We start from the raw sequence: 20,598 nt of genomic DNA, 5'->3' as shown, positions 1-20,598 counted from the left end.
TTCAGCAGGTTCTATCAGGTTCCAGCAGGTTTATCAGGTTCCAGCAGGTTCCAGCAGGTTCCAGCAGGTTCCAGCAGGTTTATCAGGTTCCAGCAGGTTCTATCAGGTTCCAAAAGGTTCCAGCAGATTCTATCAGGTCCCAGCAGGTTCTATCAGGTTCCAGCAGGTTCTATCAGCTTCCAGCAGGTTTATCAGGTTCCAGCAGGTCCTATCAGGTTCCAGCAGGTTTATCAGGTTCCAGCAGGTTCTAGCAGGTTCCAGCAGGTTCTATCAGGTTCCAGCAGGTTCCAGCAGGTTCCAGCAGGTTCCAGCAGGTTTATCAGACTCCAGCAGGTTCCAGCAGGTTTATCAGGTTCCAGCAGTTTCTATCAGGTTCCAGCAGGTTCTATCAGGTTCCAAAAGGTTCCAGCAGATTCTATCAGGTCCCAGCAGGTTCTATCAGGTTCCAGCAGGTTCTATCAGCTTCCAGCAGGTTTATCAGGTTCCAGCAGGTTCTATCAGGTTCCAGCAGGTTTATCAGGTTCCAGCAGGTTCTAGCAGGTTCCAGCAGGTTCTATCAGGTTCCAGCAGGTTCCAGCAGGTTCCAGCAGGTTTATCAGACTCCAGCAGGTTCCAGCAGGTTTATCAGGTTCCAGCAGGTTCTATCAGGTTCCAGCAGGTTCTATCAGGTTCCAAAAGGTTCTATCAGGTTCCAAAAGGTTCCAGCAGATTCAGGTCCCAGCAGGTTCTTTCAGGTTCTTTCAGGTTCTGTCGGGTTCTATCAGGTTCTGTCAGGTTCTGTCAGGTTCTATCAGGTTCCAAAAGGTTCTGGAAGATTATATCAGGTTCCAGCAGGTTCTATCAGGTTCTATCAGGTTCCAAAAGGTTCCAGCAGATTCTATGATTTTCCAGCAGGTTCTATCAGGTTCTATCAGGTTCCAAAAGGTTCCAGCAGATTCTATGATTTTCCAGCAGGTTCTATCAGGTTTTATCAGGTTCCAAAAGGTTCCAGCAGATTCTATCAGGTTGCAGCAGGTTCTATCCGGTTCTGAAAGGTTCTATCAGGTTCCAGCAGGTGCTATCAGATTCCAGCAGGTTCAAATAGGTTCCAGCCAGCTCCAGCAGGTTCTATCAGGTTCCAGCAGGTTCTGTCAGGTTCCAGCAGGTTCCAATAGGTTCCAGCAAGCTCCAACAGGTTCCAGCAGGTTCTGTCGGGTTCCAGCTGTCAGGTTCCAGCGGGTTCCAACAGGTTTCAGAAGGTTCTGTCAGGTTCCAGCAGGTTCCAGTAGGTTCTGTCAGGTCCCAGCAGGTTCCAGCGGGTTCTGTCAGGTTCTGTCAGGTTCCGGCAGGTTCCAGCAGATTCCATCAGGTTCTGTCAGGTTCCAGCAGGCTCCAGCAGGTTCTGTCAGGTTCCAGCAGGTTCCAGCAGGTTCCAGCAGGTTCCAGCAGGTCTTAATGGGCTAGAGAGGGTGTCGCAGGGAAGGTGTGTTTGTGTGGAAAGTGTTCTCTGGTCATTAGCTAACTTCTTGTTCAAGCTTATAAACTGGGGAGGATGTAGAAGGTCAAAAAAGCATCAGTACAACTCCAACAATGCAACATTGAAATGATCAGAATCCTTAACAGGCAAACACAGTTCTTGAGATAGTTTGTAAAGAGTTTGACTTGCAGGGGTGTCTTGTCTTTAACCTAATTTTGCTCTGGTTTGGGTCCAAGTTTAACAAGTTAGCAAAGATGGAGGACATCTCTATACACGTTTACTCCGAGATGAATGGAGCAGCGGAAATGCTTTATCTGATGTTTCAATTCAAATAAGTGAATTTCACTTATTCTAGGTCCGGCATAAGCCACATGAATACATATAGACTTACTTGGAAACTTCCAAACTAGAACCACGTTTTAAGCCTCATTTTGGTTGTTGGTTTGGTTTGGTTTGGGTCTGAGTTCTGTTGTAATTATATTGTTGGCTAAGATGGATCATTTAATAGTTATCACAGATATCATATGTAACATTGTTGTGTTAAGAGGGGCCAGTTTGTAAAAGTTCCCAACAAACGCTTCTGTTTGTATGAGAAATATAGAAATGTATCTGAGTGTGTGTGTGTGTGTGTCTGTGTGTGTGTGTGTGTGTGTGTGTGTGTGTGTGTGTGTGTGTGACATGTACGTCGGTATTAGCCTCAAATTCTTTAGAATTCCCTTTGAACCCATCGAACCACCTGTAGCCCCAGAAATATACTTAACGGGCACTTTTAGATGAGAAAAGACACCCTATTCACCAGGAAGTGACCCCTGTTAGTGTGTATATGCGTCTTGTATCCAAAGACTTGTGGTTGAACTTCTCCTTCCCCTGCCGAGCCGCATGCACGTCCTTTGAAATACGAGCGCCTGCGCCTTTAAATCACTCACGTTGCACTCCACAATATAAACTCTTGTCCTCTTTCTCTGTTTCTCGTCCCGCTTCATTCACTCTTTCCTTCTCTCTCTCTCTCTTTCTCTCTCTCTCTCTCTCCCTTTGTCTTTTCACTGCAGGTCTGATTACAGTCCCATGTCCTCGGCGAGCAGTAAGTAAACCCATGCAGACATAAAACATCTCTTCCAGTGACAGGGAGCACATGCACGTTGTACACACACACACACACACACACACACACACACACACACACACACACACACACACACACACACACACACACACACACACACACACACACACACACACACACACACACACACACACACACACACACGTGAACGCAGCACGGGCCCGGGGCTTTATCACTCTGATACACACAGGCATCGCAAATCCACTCTTAGAATAGTTAGCGCAGGAAGGAAGGAAGGCGGGAGTCCTAGAGGGGGGTCCATAAGGGGTTTGAGGCGTGTGTGTGTGTGTGTGTGTGTGTGTGTGTGTGTTGGGTTATGGGCTACATTTCGGTGCGCTGGAGCGCTCTCTTGGCTCTCTTGGCTCTCTTGGGTCTGCCTAAATCCTTCTGGTAAGCTGTTACAGTGCAGCGGAGCAGGAAAGCCACATGACAGGGAGGAACAATGAGAGTCCATCGCCTGCGTCCAGGGTCACATCCACCTCCACCGCATCTCGTCCAGGCTTGTGTTGGTGTGTGTGTGTTGGTGTGTGTGTGTGTGTGTGTGTGTGTGTGTGTGTGTGTGTGTGTGTGTGTGTATGTGTGTGTGTGTGTGGGGGGTGGGGTGTCCAGTGTGTTGCGTGGACGCCAGGGACAGCAGCGTGGTGTGTGCTTTTTGCAGAGGTTCTGACCTCTCCCCACCAGTGGCCCGTGGGCCTTTCACAATGGGAGGATTATATGCAATATTAGCCCATTAACCTGGTCTGCAGGAAGCGGAGTTATCCCCCCGACACACACACACACACACACACACACACACACACACACACACACACACACACACACACACACACACACACACACACACACACACACACACACACACACACACACACACACACACACACAGACACACACACACACACACACACCAGGAAATGTACAACCGTATGCAATCTGACAGACACCACCAACTCCGCCCCACACAATCAATCACACACGTTGACCCGGCAGTGTGTGTGGCGTGCGTGGTGTGTCTGGTGTGTGTGGTCCCCACCTCCCCTCCATGTTTCCTGTGCTCCTGCTGCATCACATCAGCTCGCGCCCGCAATTGTTACTTTTCCGTGCTTGTCTCCCCCCAAACTGGAATATCAGGGGAGGGATTTTCAAGGACAGAGTCTTACACTTAGACACACACACACACACACACACACACACACACACACACACACACACACACACACACACACACACACACACACACACACACACACACACACACACACACACACACACACACACACACACACACACACACACACACACACACACGCGCATCTTCGCATTCATTTCCGGACGTTTTTCTTCCTCGCTTGCTGAGAGACACAGATGGGTCAGGGATCGACGGGGAGCCTTGATTTATTTTTGTTTTCACTGCACAGCGGTGCAATGGACACAATAGAAAAATCTAATCCGTTCAGGGTTTTTTTATTTTTTCTTGGTTTGATTAAGCGCAGGCATGGATACTTGATAAATCTTCCTCTGTGCTCCCAATCTGATGCCATGCCAGATTTCTGCAAGATGGGGAAATCCAGAAGAACTATAAATCACCGAAGAACGTATACCCCTCCAGAGCTTCTGGACACGTTTATTCTTACTCTTACGACGTGTCTATTTTTGCGAGTCTACGTACGACCAAGGGAGTGTGCGGCATCAATCTCCCTCCTTCCCTGTGTCTGTTTATTTGTATTTACTATATCTAGCCTCTGGTGTAGAGCGACAATGTTTATACAGGTGGCTTCAGCCCGTGACCCTTTGACCTTGGGCCAAATCACCCATAAGCCCGCTGGAGACGTGTCCGCATTGCTGGGATCGCAGCGTTTCCAAACTACCATGGTATGTTGAAGACGTGGTTTCTTCGTGGCTGTCCTGCAGCGGTGTGCGGTGAAGTGCCTTGCTTAAGACCGCCGCGAGCAAGCTCATTAACCTTCCCCCGTCAGATTTACTGCCGCCAGTCTGGAGACGGTCTGACCAGTCAGCTCGCACAGCCTTCTGTCCTGACCTCAGTGGGACTGCTGGCAAAAAGCCTTTAACCGCGTCTGTGCCCGGTGCCTTTGTCTGAACACACCACAGCCACCGACGCCCACCATTTGCATATGTGCAATACTCAGGTTTGTGCTTGTTTTGGCAGAATTATGATTCTAATGGTGAGCTCTGTTTTATGCTACTACAATAGCAAAAGGAGCGACTGGGTCTCGGTTACAGATGTTTTGATGAAATCCCACCCCAAACGCTTAATCAGGCGACCTCAATTTCTATTGGTGATGGCCTCAAAGATCCATTCAGCCCGTGTGACCCTCGACCCTGCCTCCAACGGGCTCCTGTGGGTGCATGAGTGTGTGTGTGTTTGTGCCTAAGACAGAGGGAGGGGGCCCTTCAGGATAATGAATGAAGGGCAAGTTTTAAACAGCGCAAGGGGTCAGCCCCTAATGACAGGGAGACGCGCGGCAGGGACCCACATTTACACACGAGAGTAAAAAAAAAACAAAAAAAAAACCCCAAAAAAACTCAACTCCGACAAACGCAGCGTTCGCAAGCAGCGCACGCAGGGTTAACAGACATACCTCACCACAGAATTTGGGGGCGAACAAGGGCGGTCTTTCATGCTGAACTACTGCGAGATTTTCGCCAGGCAGGTTTTAATGATATAGATTCGCCCTGGTACACCTCCAGAGATTTTATACCGCCGACTAGCGTCCAAAAGGACATGGAGTTTGAGCTCCAGCGCAAAGACAAATAAGACACAAAGCGACCAGTCAAAATGAGGAAAGGTGAGGAAAATAACATTTGTGAGTACGATTCAGCCTCCATTTCTCAAAGGAGGGGAGGTTCGGTAGAGGTCTCCCGCCCCGCAAAACACATTGAATTGCACCTTCGCCACAAAGGGTCTTGTGGGGGTTGATGGTTCATCCAACAACAGTGTGGGAGGAGTCACAGCGTCTCTCAAGGACCCGCCTGTCCCGACCAGATGGCTCCCTTCTGAAACAACAGCCCCCGCCCCGGTATCCATCTACCCGTGCATCATATATCTACATCTGCGCCGACGCGCCTGGGCTAATTGTGTTCATCTGCGAGTGTGTGTCACGGGCGGTGAAAAGATGAGCCCCCGAACCGCGGTTGAAATGGGGATGGACTCTTCCGGACGCTGCAGCCCGCAACCGGAGCCGCCGCTCTCACTGTTTTGGCCCGAGATAATCGGCTGATTAGCAGAACCGGGAACATGTGTGTGTGTGTGTGTGTGTGTGTGTGTGTGTGTGTGTGTGTGTGTGTGTGTGTGTGTGTGTGTGTATGTGTGTATGTGTGTGTGTGTGTGCCCAGGGCAACGAAGAAGCCTTGGAGGACTCTCAGGCAGCGGCGGAGATTCAAGATTCAAGATTCAAGAGGTTTATTCGTCACATAAACCTTTTGAATTGAGCTGCACATGTCTATGCTTGTTGTGTTTTATAGAGAAAGGAGCTCTGTAAAGAAGCAGGGCCCCGTCAGAACCGTCCCTCCGGCTGGGTATGAATCCTGGTTTGATGTGATTCAGAGCGGCGCTTTCCGCTGGTTAACATTAGGCAGACACGCTCGGTAAGCCACTGTGTAAACTCACATAACAGCCATGGACAGACTCGCACACAAACCTCGTATGCGCACGCTTGCGCTTGCTTCGGCGGAGCTTTGCCGAGGTCGAGCGCCCCTCCGAACGTCTGACTGGGACGAGAGCTCGGCCGGCGATACCCGGGATCCTTCCAGAGATGACGCACTTTGGAGCTTTCAAAACAAGGCCGGCTGCGTCTCACTTTTCACACGGAAATCCATTTGTCGATGCCGCTAGTCAAGGTCCCCTTTCAGTACGGTCAAGCTGCACCACACCTGAACTGGAAGACCACCCGCAACAGCCACAGTGCACACACACGCACACACATGCACACAGACGCATACACACACACACAGACGCACAAACGCATGCATACGCACACATACACACGCACGCACGCACACACAGACACACACACGCGCACAGACCCCCCCACACACACACATACAGGCACAAACGCATGCACACTTACACACGTATGCACACGAACACACAGACACACACGCACACAGACCCACACACACACACACATGCACAAACGCATGCACACGCATGCACAGACACATACACACACACACGCACACACAGACACACACACAGGCACAAACGCATGCACACCTACACACGTATGCACACGCACACACAGACACACACACACAGACCCACACACACACATGCACAAACGCATGCACACGCATGCACACGCACACACAGACACACACGCACAGACCCCCCCACACACACACATACCGGCACAAACGCATGCACACTTACACGCGTATGCACACGAACACACAGACACACACACACACAGACCCACACACACACACACATGCACAAACGCATGCACACGCACGCACAGACACATACGCACACACACACGCACACACAGACACAAACGCATGCACACGTATGCACACGCACACACAGACCCACACACACACACACATGCACAAACGCATGCACACGCACGCACAGACACATACGCACACACACACGCACACACAGACACAAATGCATGCACACGTATGCACACGCACACACAGACACACACACACAGACCCACACACACATGCACAAACGCATGCACACGCATGCACACGCACACACAGACACACACGCACAGACCCCCCCCCACACACACATACAGGCACAAACGCATGCACACTCACACACGTATGCACACGAACACACAGACACACACACACAGACCCACACACACATGCACAAACGCATGCACACGCACGCAGACACATACGCACACACACACGCACACACAGACACACACACACACAGGCACAAACGCATGCACACCTACACACGTATGCACACGCACACACAGACACACACACACAGACACACACACACATGCACAAACGCATGCACACGCATGCACACACGCGTACGCACACACGTATGCACACACACACACACACAGACACACACACACAGACCCACACACACACACACACACAGACATGCACAAACATATGCACACGCACACAGACACACACACACACATACATGCACAAACGCATGCACACCCACACACGTATGCACACGCACACACAGACACACGCAGACCCACACACACATATGCACAAAGGTATGCACACACAAGCACTCACACACACACACACACAGACATGCACAAACGTATGCACACGCACACAGACATACACAGACACACACACACACACACACACACACATACATGCACGTACACACAGACACACACACACACACACACGCTCTCTGTCCTTCGATTGAGAGTGACATGTGAGATGCAGGCTATGCCATAAGGCACTTTGGATTAAGTGTTACCAAATGTGTGTCTCCAAATTAGGTTTTGCACCACAAGGCCGTGATCCCAGCTAAATATGCTGCTCTCTGCTGTTTCGTAATGACTTAATTGAAGCAGTGCCGCGTACTCTGCTTCGCTTTTTGCCGACACGGGCGCTGCGCGTCGTGATCGTATGCGGAACCGTTTTGGCAGACGTGACAATGTGTCTGAGCGGCAAGTATGTTCACACACAGTCACCTTTGAAACGAATAGATAGAGAAGCGGTCAAATTACCGAGGCAACCTCCTCTCGTCCCCGGGTTCATCTCGAACCAGCTGGATTAGATTTAGAGCGCCCACAAAGCCCTCACTTCTTAATCTCTCTCCGTAAGCCTCACTATTTTCTTTTTAATGTTTGACACGATCAGACAATAGTTTTAAAACTACGACGATACCCGACGGCGGTGCAGTTGTTTTTCTAGTCGCTGTACGGGCCCCTCTCGTATTCCCAAAAACAGAATATACCTATTACCTTTGTTTATTCCTGATAAAAGGAACATGTTTCACTTTCCACTTCCATAACCAGACCTTCGGCCTCGTACTTCCTTGTCACCTTGATCCATTTCCTCCTAACCTATAGCATGTCTGCCAGCAATCTATCAACAACGCCAAAAAATCAACAGAAATGTCTATCCATGGACTCCTTTCTGTACCCTTCTATAGTTATTTGTTATTCTCTAGTTATTTAAATGTTAGAGCAATGCTGCTAGGAGCATGTAAATCATAGGTATCAAGGTGTCTTCCTTTTGCGGTTGTTTAAATATACATTTCATTTTTTTACATGTGGAGGCCTCCACTGAACAGATAGTGGTGAATCGTACGCGTAACCTGAACGAGAGCAAACCGCCGCGTTTTGGGCTCGCTTTGAAGTGAAAGACATGAAATACGCTCAACAAAGCGAGGGCTTTATTTCAGCCCATTAGAGTTTAATTTGCTGCCGACCAGTCCAAGTGACGTATTATTTTTGCAGCGTATATACGTTTTTTTTTTTTTCAGTTTTTTTTCCTTATTTTCCCTCCTTTTTTTTTTTTTTTTACGAATCAGTCGAAGGGGTGGGGGGGGGGGGGGAGGCCCCCATCTTGAATTTCCTCCCCGGGTTGTTTTGACTTTACATCCAGGGCCAAACCGGCTCCAGCTCGAGAGGCCCGAGACACGAGCGTTTTTCGCTGCTAATCACTGTCATATGTGCCGGGGCGAATGTAAGGTGCATTGTATTATCTCCACGTTATAATCTATGTTAATGGCTGCATGCCTGCCTCGGCGGTTAGCAGCTATGGGCTGCGTGCCTCCGGGAATTGCAGCGGACAGGCCCGTGTGTAAATGTACAAATGCGCTTACGTGCGAGTCTGTCTGGGAGAGGTTTTCTTTTTCCTGCTGCGCGCTGCGCTTTCACAGTGCTGGCGTCGGCGGCGGGCTCACGTGTCTCCGGGGCGCGGGGAGCGGGCCGAGTCAGAACATCAGCATCGCCTTGGAGACAGCGAGTGGATTAAGAGCTTAAAGGCACACTCTTCTGAAGCTTTTAACACGGCGCCCCCACCCCGGCTTAATCTCTAATTTATTAGTCTCTGAACTGCCACCGATTCGCCCGAAAGTGTCGACTGGAATCAGGTTTATGAATCTAGTATTTGTTGGGCTACTGACACAGTGTAGAGTACACAGCCGTTAAGTAGGCGTTTTTTTTTCAAGTTAACACAGTTTAAGATACTTTAAATGCAATTGTTTCACCATCACGTAATCTAACACGCGAGCCCACGATGGCGCTTCCTTTATACTTAAAGGACGAAATGAGCGTCTGTGACTGTGTGTGTGTGTTTGGCGCGTTATACACTGTAAGACGTCCTGATCCATGTGTTGGATGTCTGGATGCCAGCGAGACGTCAGGGAGAGAGACATTGATTCTAATGGGATCCAGCAGAGGTGAACAGGTCGCGCTACCGTCTTTGCGCGTGCGTGTGTGTGTGCGTGTGTGTGTGGACGTGTGTGTGTGTGTGTGTGTGTGTGTGTGACTCTGCTTCTGAACCTGTGCTCCTTTTAGATTCTGTGTCTGACACCTAAGAGGTTGTGTGTGTGTGTGTGTGTGTGTGTGTGTGTGTGTGTGTGTGTGTGTGTGTGTGTGTGTGTGTGTGTGTGTGTGTGTGTGTGTGTGTGTGTGTGTGTGTGCGTGCGTGCGTGCGTGCGTGTGTGTGTGTGAGTGTGAGTGTGCTGCGTGCGTGCATGCGTGCGTCTGTTTGCATGTAGTTGCGCTGTATTTAGAGTGGGTGACGGAGAGGCAACAAAGGAACAAATCAGGCGACCACGCTAACAACTTTGAGGCTTGTGTTTTGAAGTTGCTCCGGCTTTAATAGGGAATGCTGTCTGTGCCTCCAGCCTCCACCCAGCGGAGGCTGGAGGCTGGTAGGTGGTAGGCCTGGAGATCTCTGGTCACCTCCATGAAGGTACAGAGGGACGCTTCATTTCAACTAATATAGCCTTTCAGCTTGTGTCATAGAGACTGTTTTGGTGTTGCAGCTTCCGTTGAAATCACAGACCAAAGTCATTTCAATGGTGGACAGGGGTGTCTTATCCGAGGAAAAACATTTCCTCACAATGCGTTCTTTACGTTTCGGAAAATGTCACCTTTTTTCCGGTCAAGTAGCAGCTTCCCTTTCGCAAGGGACAAAGAGACCCCATCTCCCCCTGTTTTTCGGCGTCCGGTGCCAGGGACGGGGATACGGTGTCCTTTCCCTGCAGTCCCCGCAGTGCCCGGGCCCACAAACGAAATGGGACAAGCCCCCAGAGGAGAGGCGATAGAGAGGGAGAAAGTTAAAGTCTTCTCAGAGGGAAGAAAGAAAGAGTCATGCGTGACGATGACGAGATGTGCGCGCAAGTGCCGTTTCCATAAACACAAACACTCAAGCGAACAAACCGGCAACTCAACCCCCGGCATTTCGGGGAGCCTTTCAAAGGGGCGGCGTTGCTTTCACAGTACCTGCCCTGCCTCCCCCGGGAGGGCTGCGACCGGGTCGAGCTCTTTCCGGGTCACAGGTTCAGGGAGAGGCTACACCTTGTTGCGGCGCTACCGCTGTGGTCTGGAACATTCCTCTGGGGCTTCGCTAATGACCCGCTAATGGTTCTAATGAGTCTTCACAGAACACTGCACCACATCATGGATCTGGTGGAAAGGAGGAGGAGGAGGAGGAGGAGGGAGGTGGGGGAGGCCATGGATGGAAAGAGAGAGCGAGAGAGAGAGAGAGAGAGAGAGAGAGAGAATGGCGGGGGTTGAAGAGAAAGGTAAACAGGAAAATTATAGTTTGATGTCGAAAAAAGTGAAATGAAGGAGGGAAGAGAGAGAGAGGGAGAGAGAGAGCTGGCAGGAAGAGGGTGGGTGGAGACGGAGGGAGGGCGCGGTGAAGAGCTAAACAAGGGGAAAGCAGAGAGAAAAGAGTGTAAAATTGCAGTGGAAAGGTATTGTGTAGTGAGGGATAAAAACAAGATGTTTTGGGAGAACTGAAGGGTGGGCATTCCATGTCTCTGAACATTCCCATTCTTCTCTCAATCCAACATTTTAGTTTTGTTGTGCACTCAAATTGAGCAACCTGTAATTCTTATGATCTCTCCTTGTTGTCCCCAATACTTCTTCCACCCCTTCCTGTGCTGTTGAACCGCCCTTTCTTTCCCCTCCTCCTCCCTGTTGGATCCGGAGGTGACTTATCCATGGGTGAGCTCCAGGACCCCTTCCTCGTCAGCGTCCACCTCATCGCCGACCCCGGCCACGGCAAGTTCCTGCAGCACGCCGCCGACGCGGTGCTGGCGTGGGTTCACCCCGAGCTGCAGCTCTTCCGCGTCTCCGAGCGTGGCTCCTCCTCGGCCTCGTCCTCGCAGCGCTCCCGGCCTCGGCGGCACCAGAACGGCGGCCCGACGCCACCAGGGGCACCGGGCGGCCAGCCGGCGATGGCCGTCATCCTCTTCCTGCAGGAGTCGTGCGGCAGCGACGGCAGCGAGGAGCAGATTGTGACGCTGCACCACGCGCTGCAGCGCCCGCCCTGGAGCTTCCATCATACCGAGAAGGTCAGCAATGGGCGGCGGATGCTGCCGCCCTGCAGCCAGGACTTCTTCACCCTGGCGCCTGGCACGCCGCTGTGGGCAGTGCGGCAGGTCCACTACGGCAAGGAGATCGTGCGCTTCACCGTGTACTGCCGCCACGAGAACTACAGCGACATGGTGCGGCTGTACAAGCTGCTGCTGCAGCGTCGCGTGGCGCAGAAGAAGGAGGACTTCTGCTTCTTCGTGGTCTACTCCAACCCGGACACGGAGATCCAGCTCTCCTTCAAGAGGCTGCCGCGGGGCCAGAGCCCCGTGCCCACCGAGTCGGCGGTGATGGAGGTCCGCGTGCGGGACGTGGGGGCGCTGGTGCCCCTGCTGCCGCACACCTGCAGCCCCATCAGTGAGGTGCGCTGGCAGACCGAGGACTACGATGGGAACAGGATCCTGCTGCAGGTGAGAGGGTGTGGCGATGGCTTCCAGGGTTCGTTCTAAGCTTTTAAGGTTGGCTTCTAATAAGTACTGTAGCTTCAAATGACTTCAGTGGCATGCGTTTCCTCTGTTCCTCAGGACTCTGACTTCCTGGATTGATTGATTACACCCATTAACCGATGGGTGCAATCAGTTAACCCAACAACTTCTGTTTCATCAATATTATTGACTTGATAGTAGCTCAGGCCTAAAAGCCTGAGAGACACTGTGCAATTGTGACACTGGAAAGAGGAAGGTTGTCTACGCAGCAACCGGTCACTGACAAACTGCTGCAGGAGGGGACTAACATTTTTCAGCTGTTTTGACCCCACGCACACGCACGCACAAATGTAGTAAAAGAGTGCAAACACACACATAAACACACACACACACGCACGCACGCACGCACGCACACACACACACACACACACACACACACACACACACACACTCACACACTCACACACTCACACACTCACACACTCACACACTCACACACTCACACACTGGGTTTGGCAGGAGCTCCGGGACAACCACAAAAAGAGAGTCTCCCACATGTGTCTGACTGCGCCTTGGTTTGTCTTGAGCGTCTGTGTTCATGCACTATGCGCACATGAAAGAGAGGAGTGCGAAAAATGAGAGCAAAAAAAAAGGAGAGAGAGAGAGGTTCTCAGCACACAGGCACGTTCAGAGAGGAGAGTGAAATGGATTCCTACACCAAAAATAACAGTCCACACAGCAGACAAAGGACCTTTGAGTCTGACTCTGTTTTGTAGCCCTCCTTTTCCCCTCCATCCATCCGTCCATCCATCCATCCATCCATCCATCCACCCATCTCTACAAGGTGTACCTGTTTTGACTTCCACCATCCTAAGTATAAATCCCACTTCAAGGGTCCTAAAGCCCAACAACAAAATATTGCATAATGTGTGCACACTTACACATCAACACAGTGTTTGTTTGGAGAGTGTCAGTTTCAGAGGGGCTTTTCCTGTCAGGGCGCCGGAATATAAGTAGTCTTGTGAATTCAAGCCGATTAACCAAGGAGTCCATTACTGGGATTGGATAAACAAAGGGCTAATCTATCATGACAATGGACCATATGCATGGGGCTTAATCTGCCACCTGGACGACACAAAGGCCTTCCACCCGGGAGCGCGGACCTGATCAAACATGACAAAGTGGCTGCAAGGTGGGAACGGTTGGATGGATAGGTAGATGGATAGGTGAATAGATAGACAGACAGGCAGGCAGACAGACAGACAGACATACAGACAGACAGACAGATACAGTGGCATAATGAGTCAGCGCCGGGCCTCAATGCAAGATGGTCAAAGCGGGTCCCCATCACAATGCATTATAATGTTCTGCGTGCTATTGGGTCCTCCCCTCCTCTCCCTTCAGTACAGATTGTTCCGCTACAAGAGCAGCCTCGTTCACTAATTAACTTCCCTCACCATAATATGTGATCAGATTCCCTGATAAGATTTGTTACATACCGTATCAGATGACGTTATGTTACAGTAACATAGCGTAACGTCAGTAGCAAATGGAAGAAGTGAAAGCACGCAGCTTGAAAACGACCAGCAACAGCGAAATGCACAGTGGATTGCTGCTAAGCTGGTTGAATCCGCACTCTTCAATGCGGAGAGCAAGATGTAGTCAATATACGAAAAAAACATATTTCCTTGGTCGTGGTAGAGTGAATGGCAATATCGTTATAATAATATAATATTTTATTTTTTTTTACTGAACCAGTTCGCAGACTTTTGTTTGTTGAATTGAATTTGGCTCCGGTCGCACTGTGCCGTCGAGGTGCCCTGTTTCACTCCGTTCCGCTCGCCAGGAGGTCAATTCTATGGCTGACCTGGCTCATCCCAGAATAACTAAGCCCTCAGAGCGCGGGAGGGTCTGATCGCGTCCACGTCAACAGCCTCATTACCCAAAAACACCCCGCTGCCGGGTGGACCCAAACGCCTGGTTCACAACCGAAAACGGCAAATGGCAAGAACAAACCGGAAGGCCGTTCATTCAAGTGGAAAGTCGGATTTGGCACTCTGCCGAATCTCCGCATCCCATCGAGGCTCCGGGATTTTTCCAACGCAGGTGACAAGTTTCGGGCGGACACTACAACAGGAAGTGAGGTCGGTCACGTTTTTTTTATTGGAACTGGGCTCAAAACAAAGTAAATAACTCTTTTGAAATATGTGTTAATAAGTATACACGTATCTGAAAATAATAACATTATTAACGTGAACCTTGGATGCCGCCACATTCACTTTCAATAAATATCTTTTAATGTGAGCGAATTGTGCCTGCTTTGCGGACTTTGCAAACACTATATAGAGGGAGTTTTAAACGCTCATTCATCGAACATGGTAAATGCCCGGCTCAGCAAACTACTCACTATTGTTCTGGGATAAACAAGCTCTCCCATTTTCCCTGACATATTTTGGGATTTGAAACCCAGGCGCAGTTCATCTGACGGCCGCTGGGGGGAGGCTCCGACTGCTCCGACTGTCGGACACAATTATGCGTTCGGCGTAAATCTGGCTTTATAATGAAAGCTCACATAAAATCCGCAACACAGCGCCGGCCCCTATAAAAGGACTCTATGCGGTTGTTCAGGGCCACACAATGAGTATGACGTCTACCCGCCGCTCCTCCCCTCTCAGCCAGTTTGCGCCGCTTCGCCAAATTCCCCCCGTTTCTCCAAACAAAACAAAAAAAAACCAGTGTGTTTTTATTTTCGACCACGTATAAATAGCATGCTCCTCACTTTCCTAATTGAAAGGAAAAAAAAAACAAAAAAACGCACCGTGCGATCCATGCCCAACACCCCGCTCCGCCGCTTAGGGCCACATAAAAGCACGGGCCCGCCCTGCCGCAACTCAACCATGAGGACAATTGAAATTCTGTCTGGAATTGTCCAATCCATAGAATTACAGAAACTAAAACATGTACAACAAGTACACAACAACAGTTGCACAAAAGCGTACATGTACACTTACACTTACACTTACACACACACACACACACCTGTCGTTCCCTGGTTTCCCTCAAGTGTCATTAAAGCCATAAATCAGAGCAATCATGGTCTGCCCTCTCTCCTCCTCCTCTTCTCCTGCGTGGGAGAGATAAGTACACACACCACTTCTCCCCTCACCGCAGAGAGAGAGAGAGAGGGAAAGAGAGGGAGGGAGGGCGAGTAGCCAAGAAAAAGGGAAAAAGACCGAAGTAGAAAGAGAAACAGAGACTTTCAAACTCCGGTTCCAGAGGCGGCTGCGGAATCACGGGCGAGAGCGAGGCAGGAGAGAATGTCGGTGTGGAGAAGAAAGGGGAGCAAGTGTGGCGGTGGAAACACTGGGGCTTTGTGGCAAGCTGGCTCTCTCTCTCTCTCTCCCCCTCTCGCTCTCTCTCCCGCTCTCTCTCTTGCTCGTCCGCTCACTCACTCATTCCCAGACGGCAAAAAAACTTTATGCGATAATTCGTCATCGTTTATCCACACCGTGTTTTTTTTTTGTTTTTTTTTTAATCAGAATCTTTGAATTTATAAACCAAAACATCCGTCCGTCCGTCCGTCCGTCCGTCTGATGGTCTGTCTTTCTATCTGTACAACTGAATCACCCAAAACCTTTGTGGCTATTTTTGCTTTGAATCAGACTGCAGTTCCTTTAAATCACAGTATGGATCATGATTTGAATGTTCATCCATTGAGCCATCGATTCCCCTTGCGGTCTCATACAAATGAATGTATCAGCACTCGTCAATAACCAGTTCTCCCAACATGTCCATATTGGGCTCACTAGTTAGGAGGGCGCGACTTGACTTGGACATATGTGTTGTTTCTTATCACATTGTATTTTGGATCTCTTTCTTGACTGCTCCGTTTTATCATTTTGTCGAACACGAACGGGCGTCCGTACAACATCCATTTGGGGATGTTTTTGCGAGGCGGCCGCCACGAGCGTTCCATTCTGGTCCGAAGTTATACACACGGTCCCACACTCTATGTAAATGTTTGTACTGAACTTTTTTTTAGGAATTGTGTTTAGGAACACATGGAAATGTCCTAGAGTCCCTTGATTCTCATTGTGGAAAATTGTTGGGGGAGAGAGAGAGAGAGAGAGTGGAAGGTACAGCGCTGGTTTATGTCGGTTGGTTCTTAAAAGGGACTTCTCCAGACCCCAGGCTTTGCGTGGAGACACTCAGGTACGTAAATGGAGGTGTGATAGGGGCGGGACGCTGATGACTTCCCCAGCTGTCGGTTTCTCAATTCATAAACTGTCTGGGCTGAAAACGTGGGGCCCCCTTTTCAAGGGGGTGGGGGTACGGGGACCCTTGGGTTTTCTATTGTGCCTCACCCCCTCCCCTCCTCTTTCACGCTTTCACTCCACTGCCTGTATGTGGCGTGAAACCGAAGACCCCGTCGTTTTTCGGCGGGGGTCTCGTGGCGGGTGCGCGTGGAGGGGGGGTTAATAGCACAAAAGCCATAACCTCGAGTGCCGCGCTCCGTTGTAATCTCCCATGTGACCTCATATTTCACTGTTTGCACAGACCAGAGAACAGGGAAAGAGAGGGGGAGTTCCGCCCTTCTCTCTATGGGGTTGTTTATTTTTAGGCCTTTTAAAGACACATCAGTCACGTCTGAGATAAGATAACACGTTTTTGATCCCCCATCGAAAAAGCACCCGGAAGAAAGGATTTGACAGTAAAATGACGTGAGGCGGGAGGTGAAGGCGTGGACACATGGGAGCGTCAACACACACCGCTAACACTCTTCTAAGTGTTTGGTCTTGTCTCCTCCCAGGTGCTAGGAGCTCGTTCCAAGCCTTGGCAGGACGCCTCCGAGTCAGCCTCCGCCCCCTCCACCTTCAGCCGCAGCGCCGCTTCCCACAAGAACCGCCGGTACCATCGGATGGCGACGCACCCCAGGGCCCAGAACCAGGTATCCTACGGCTCGCTGCCGCTGGCCCGCGAGGACCCCAACGAGGAGGCGGAGGAGGAGCAGTGGGCCGAGCGGCGCCGCCCAGAGGCCTGGAGGACGCAGTGGAGGAGCCAGCGTTCCGGGTCCCTCTTCTCCCTGCCGACCCCGGGCACCGGCAGCTCACGCTCCGCCTGCTCCTCCCCCGGCCCCCACCACAGCAGCCCCCACTCCCTGTCCCGCAGCTCCTCCCTCGTGCCGCCGTTCCGGCTCAACGTGGAGGCTCTGGTCGGCGCCGAGGAGACGGACGTGGACACGGGGCATAAGGTGGACGCGGGCAGGGGCAGCGGCGGCGTGGACCTCACGGTGGTGTCGGCGTACGTCAAAGCCAGCCTGCCGCATGCGCCTCGCCCGTCATCCGCCCCGCCGGAGGATATCGGCCCCTGCCTCTCCCCCGGCCCCCCCGGCTTCGCCCTCGCAAGGGCATCGACGCTGGGGCGGCCCCCCGTGCCCACCAGAACGAGCAGCCTCTCCATCAAAAGCACGACCTACACCCTGCATAGGCCGCGACCCCAAAGCTCCTGTCTGAGCACGAGCGACACGCCGTACCTCAGCGACGTCTCCCTGAACCACTGGGACAGTTCCAACAGCATTAGTGGGTCGGTGGAAGAGAGGAGTGCTCAAAAACCAACCCATGGAGGGGAGGAAGACCAAGAGTTCTACATTTGATGAGCCGTGTGAGCTGAAGGGACCGGGGAAGGGACACTAACGTAACAGCTCTGCACTGCCCCCTGGTGTCGGAGATTAAATGTACACGACTGTATAAAGGCTAAACGACTTCATGACAGCATTTGTCCGCGCTCATATATTTACTATATATTTGTATTTTTCAACTTTGTGTATTTTTTTTAACGTTGGGTCAAGGTAGGTTATATGTGTACATTTCAAGTTATGTGATTAAGTAAACATATAAAAAACGTTTTTTCAACAGTCACTTCACAAAGGACAATTGTAATGTATACTATGACAGTGTATCATTTTTATCTACATTCACTTCCTGAGCACGTTTTATTTCTTTTTAAATGTGTATCTCAGCAGCAGTTTCACATGAAGGAAAGTGTGAGAGCTCATAAAATAGGAGGTGGGAACCAGTAGAACAAAAATCTGAACTTGTATATTGAACACATAAACATTCACACATATTTTGTGTGTTTTTTTTTTTTTTACAAATTACAAATGTGTAATTTGATATTTGGATGAATATATAATATTATACATTTTATATATTTATATAATATTATATATATATATATATATATAGAGAGAGAGAGAGAGAGAGAGAGCGAGAGAGAGAGAGAGAGAGGGTACAACTACAAATCTAGGATCACGTCCTCTCACATTGGCTATTATAACTTCAGAAAATGTCGAATCTGTGGTGCTTGACTTTTGCAACACTTCTTGTAATAAATGTGTTGCAAAACCGCCTTGCAGCCGTGGAAGTGCGCGGGGTGCACGGAAGCGCTCTTTCGCTCCGCTGTCCTCCATGTCTCGGCTCTGACACACACACACACACACACACACACACACACACACACACACACACACACACACACACACACACCCGGGGCCGGGCTTTAAGTTCCCTCCAAACGCTTTGTTTTGGTAGGTTAGTACTGTGACTAAATAAGTCAATAAACGCGCACCAACCAAAACCTGACAATTCCTTATAAAGGTGTCGTAACAAAATGAGAGGGAATGCGTGTTGAGTGTATGGCGCGACAGCGGAGCGAAAACGCGCTTCGTCTTGCAAAAGTCCAATATATATAATTATATAATATAAAGTGTATTCACCCAAATATGAAATGTTTTATATATATATATATATATATATATATATATATATATATATATATATATATATATATATATATATATATATAATTTCAGTATATTCATCCAAATATCAAGGTTCGCATTTGTGAATGTTCACTTCAAATTGAGACCACAGGTGTGTGAATATTTTATGTGAGGGAACATTTCAATACACAAGTTGAGATCTTTGTTCTGCTGGCTCCTTCATCCTGTTCTACAAGCTCGCGCGTTTTGCAACATATTCGCCTTCATTGACAGTTTTCAGCAGCCAACACTATCTGTAGAGCCTGCTTTAACACAGAATGTTTTGCAAACATGGATCTTGTATATGTGTATTTATAAATATATATATATATAAGATATCTAACAGTTTCTCACAGTCAGCACGGGTGATCCTAAAGGAGTAGAGAGTAGACCTGGTAGTCCAGGAAAGTCCGATGATGAGCAAACTACACCCTGGAGCAAACTACACCCCAGGAGTTTAAAGTACAAGAAACCTATACTACTGAATGATTGTTACGTATACATTGGATGGTTCCGGCAAACGGGGCAACAATGAGTCCATAGAGCTGGGGGGAAACATCAGAAATGGCCAGTTGCTGTCTGCGAATTAAACAATAATGAAGCTGGAGCTGGAGCTCAATGATTTACCGTTTATTTCATATTTAGTGAAATTGCGCCCCCCCCCCCTGCGGTGACGCTGGTGAACTACAGGAGGTGGGCTCCCAGACCATAATGCGCCATATAAGTTCTCCACATCATACTTCATGTTCAAAATAATAATAAAAAAAAAAAAAAAATCCAACTTGGTATCAAACCAAGCCAGCGCCAAGTGAGGTCATTTGATTCCATTTAATTCCATAGACTAATGTCATGGAAGAGAGGCGCATGCGTCCGGGTGCCTTGCGCTCAATGTCTTTTTCTCATTCGACACAGATTTGAGAACTCTGGCCCCTGCGGCGGAGTGTGGGGCCCCTCACACCGCGCAAGCACTTCAACAGGCGGGAGTCTGGGACCTCCGTACCGGGCGAGGAGGGGAAATCCCATAATAGTACACTCGGGTTGTCAAGACGAGGGTCTCCTTGAGCCCAGCGGGGGTGACGTCACCCCGGGCCAATCGGCGCCCGGCGCGGTCAGTGTAACGCATTGTTCCCACAGTCCGGAGGGTACGTACAGTACCGCGCAGGAACTATGCACACGTTTTACATGCTAAAATACCGTGGGGTGCAGTGTCACGTGTGCTCCTAAATTAAGTTGTTGTTAAATGTTCTCAC

At 49.9% G+C, this 20,598-nt stretch overlaps 1 protein-coding gene across 3 annotated transcripts in view; it reads left to right on the top strand.

Annotated features, from left to right (window-relative positions):
• Positions 1-18,357, top strand: part of fam124a (family with sequence similarity 124 member A) — a gene marked incomplete at its 5' end in the record, with an annotated part of 21,324 nt that extends 2,967 nt beyond the window's left edge. Inside the window, 3 exons of one of the 3 annotated variants that reach the window (XM_080019598.1) lie at positions 2,506-2,537; positions 11,720-12,513; positions 17,339-18,357. In XM_080019598.1, coding sequence (XP_079875724.1) covers positions 2,506-2,537; positions 11,720-12,513; positions 17,339-18,181 — 1,669 coding nt within the window. In that variant the 3' untranslated portion in view covers positions 18,182-18,357. Of the gene's footprint in view, positions 1-2,505; positions 2,538-11,710; positions 12,514-17,338 lie in introns of all 3 variants that reach the window. The other 2 variants (XM_080019597.1, XM_080019596.1) reach the window with 2 other exon arrangements.
• Positions 18,358-20,598: the final 2,241 nt, after the last annotated feature.

The sequence above is a fragment of the Zeus faber genome, assembly GCF_960531495.2.
Source record: "Zeus faber genome assembly, chromosome: 18".
NCBI classification, from domain to species: domain Eukaryota; kingdom Metazoa; phylum Chordata; class Actinopteri; order Zeiformes; family Zeidae; genus Zeus; species Zeus faber.
The sequence above is the reverse complement of the archived record's forward strand: the minus strand, read 5'-3'. Positions and strand labels throughout refer to the sequence as shown.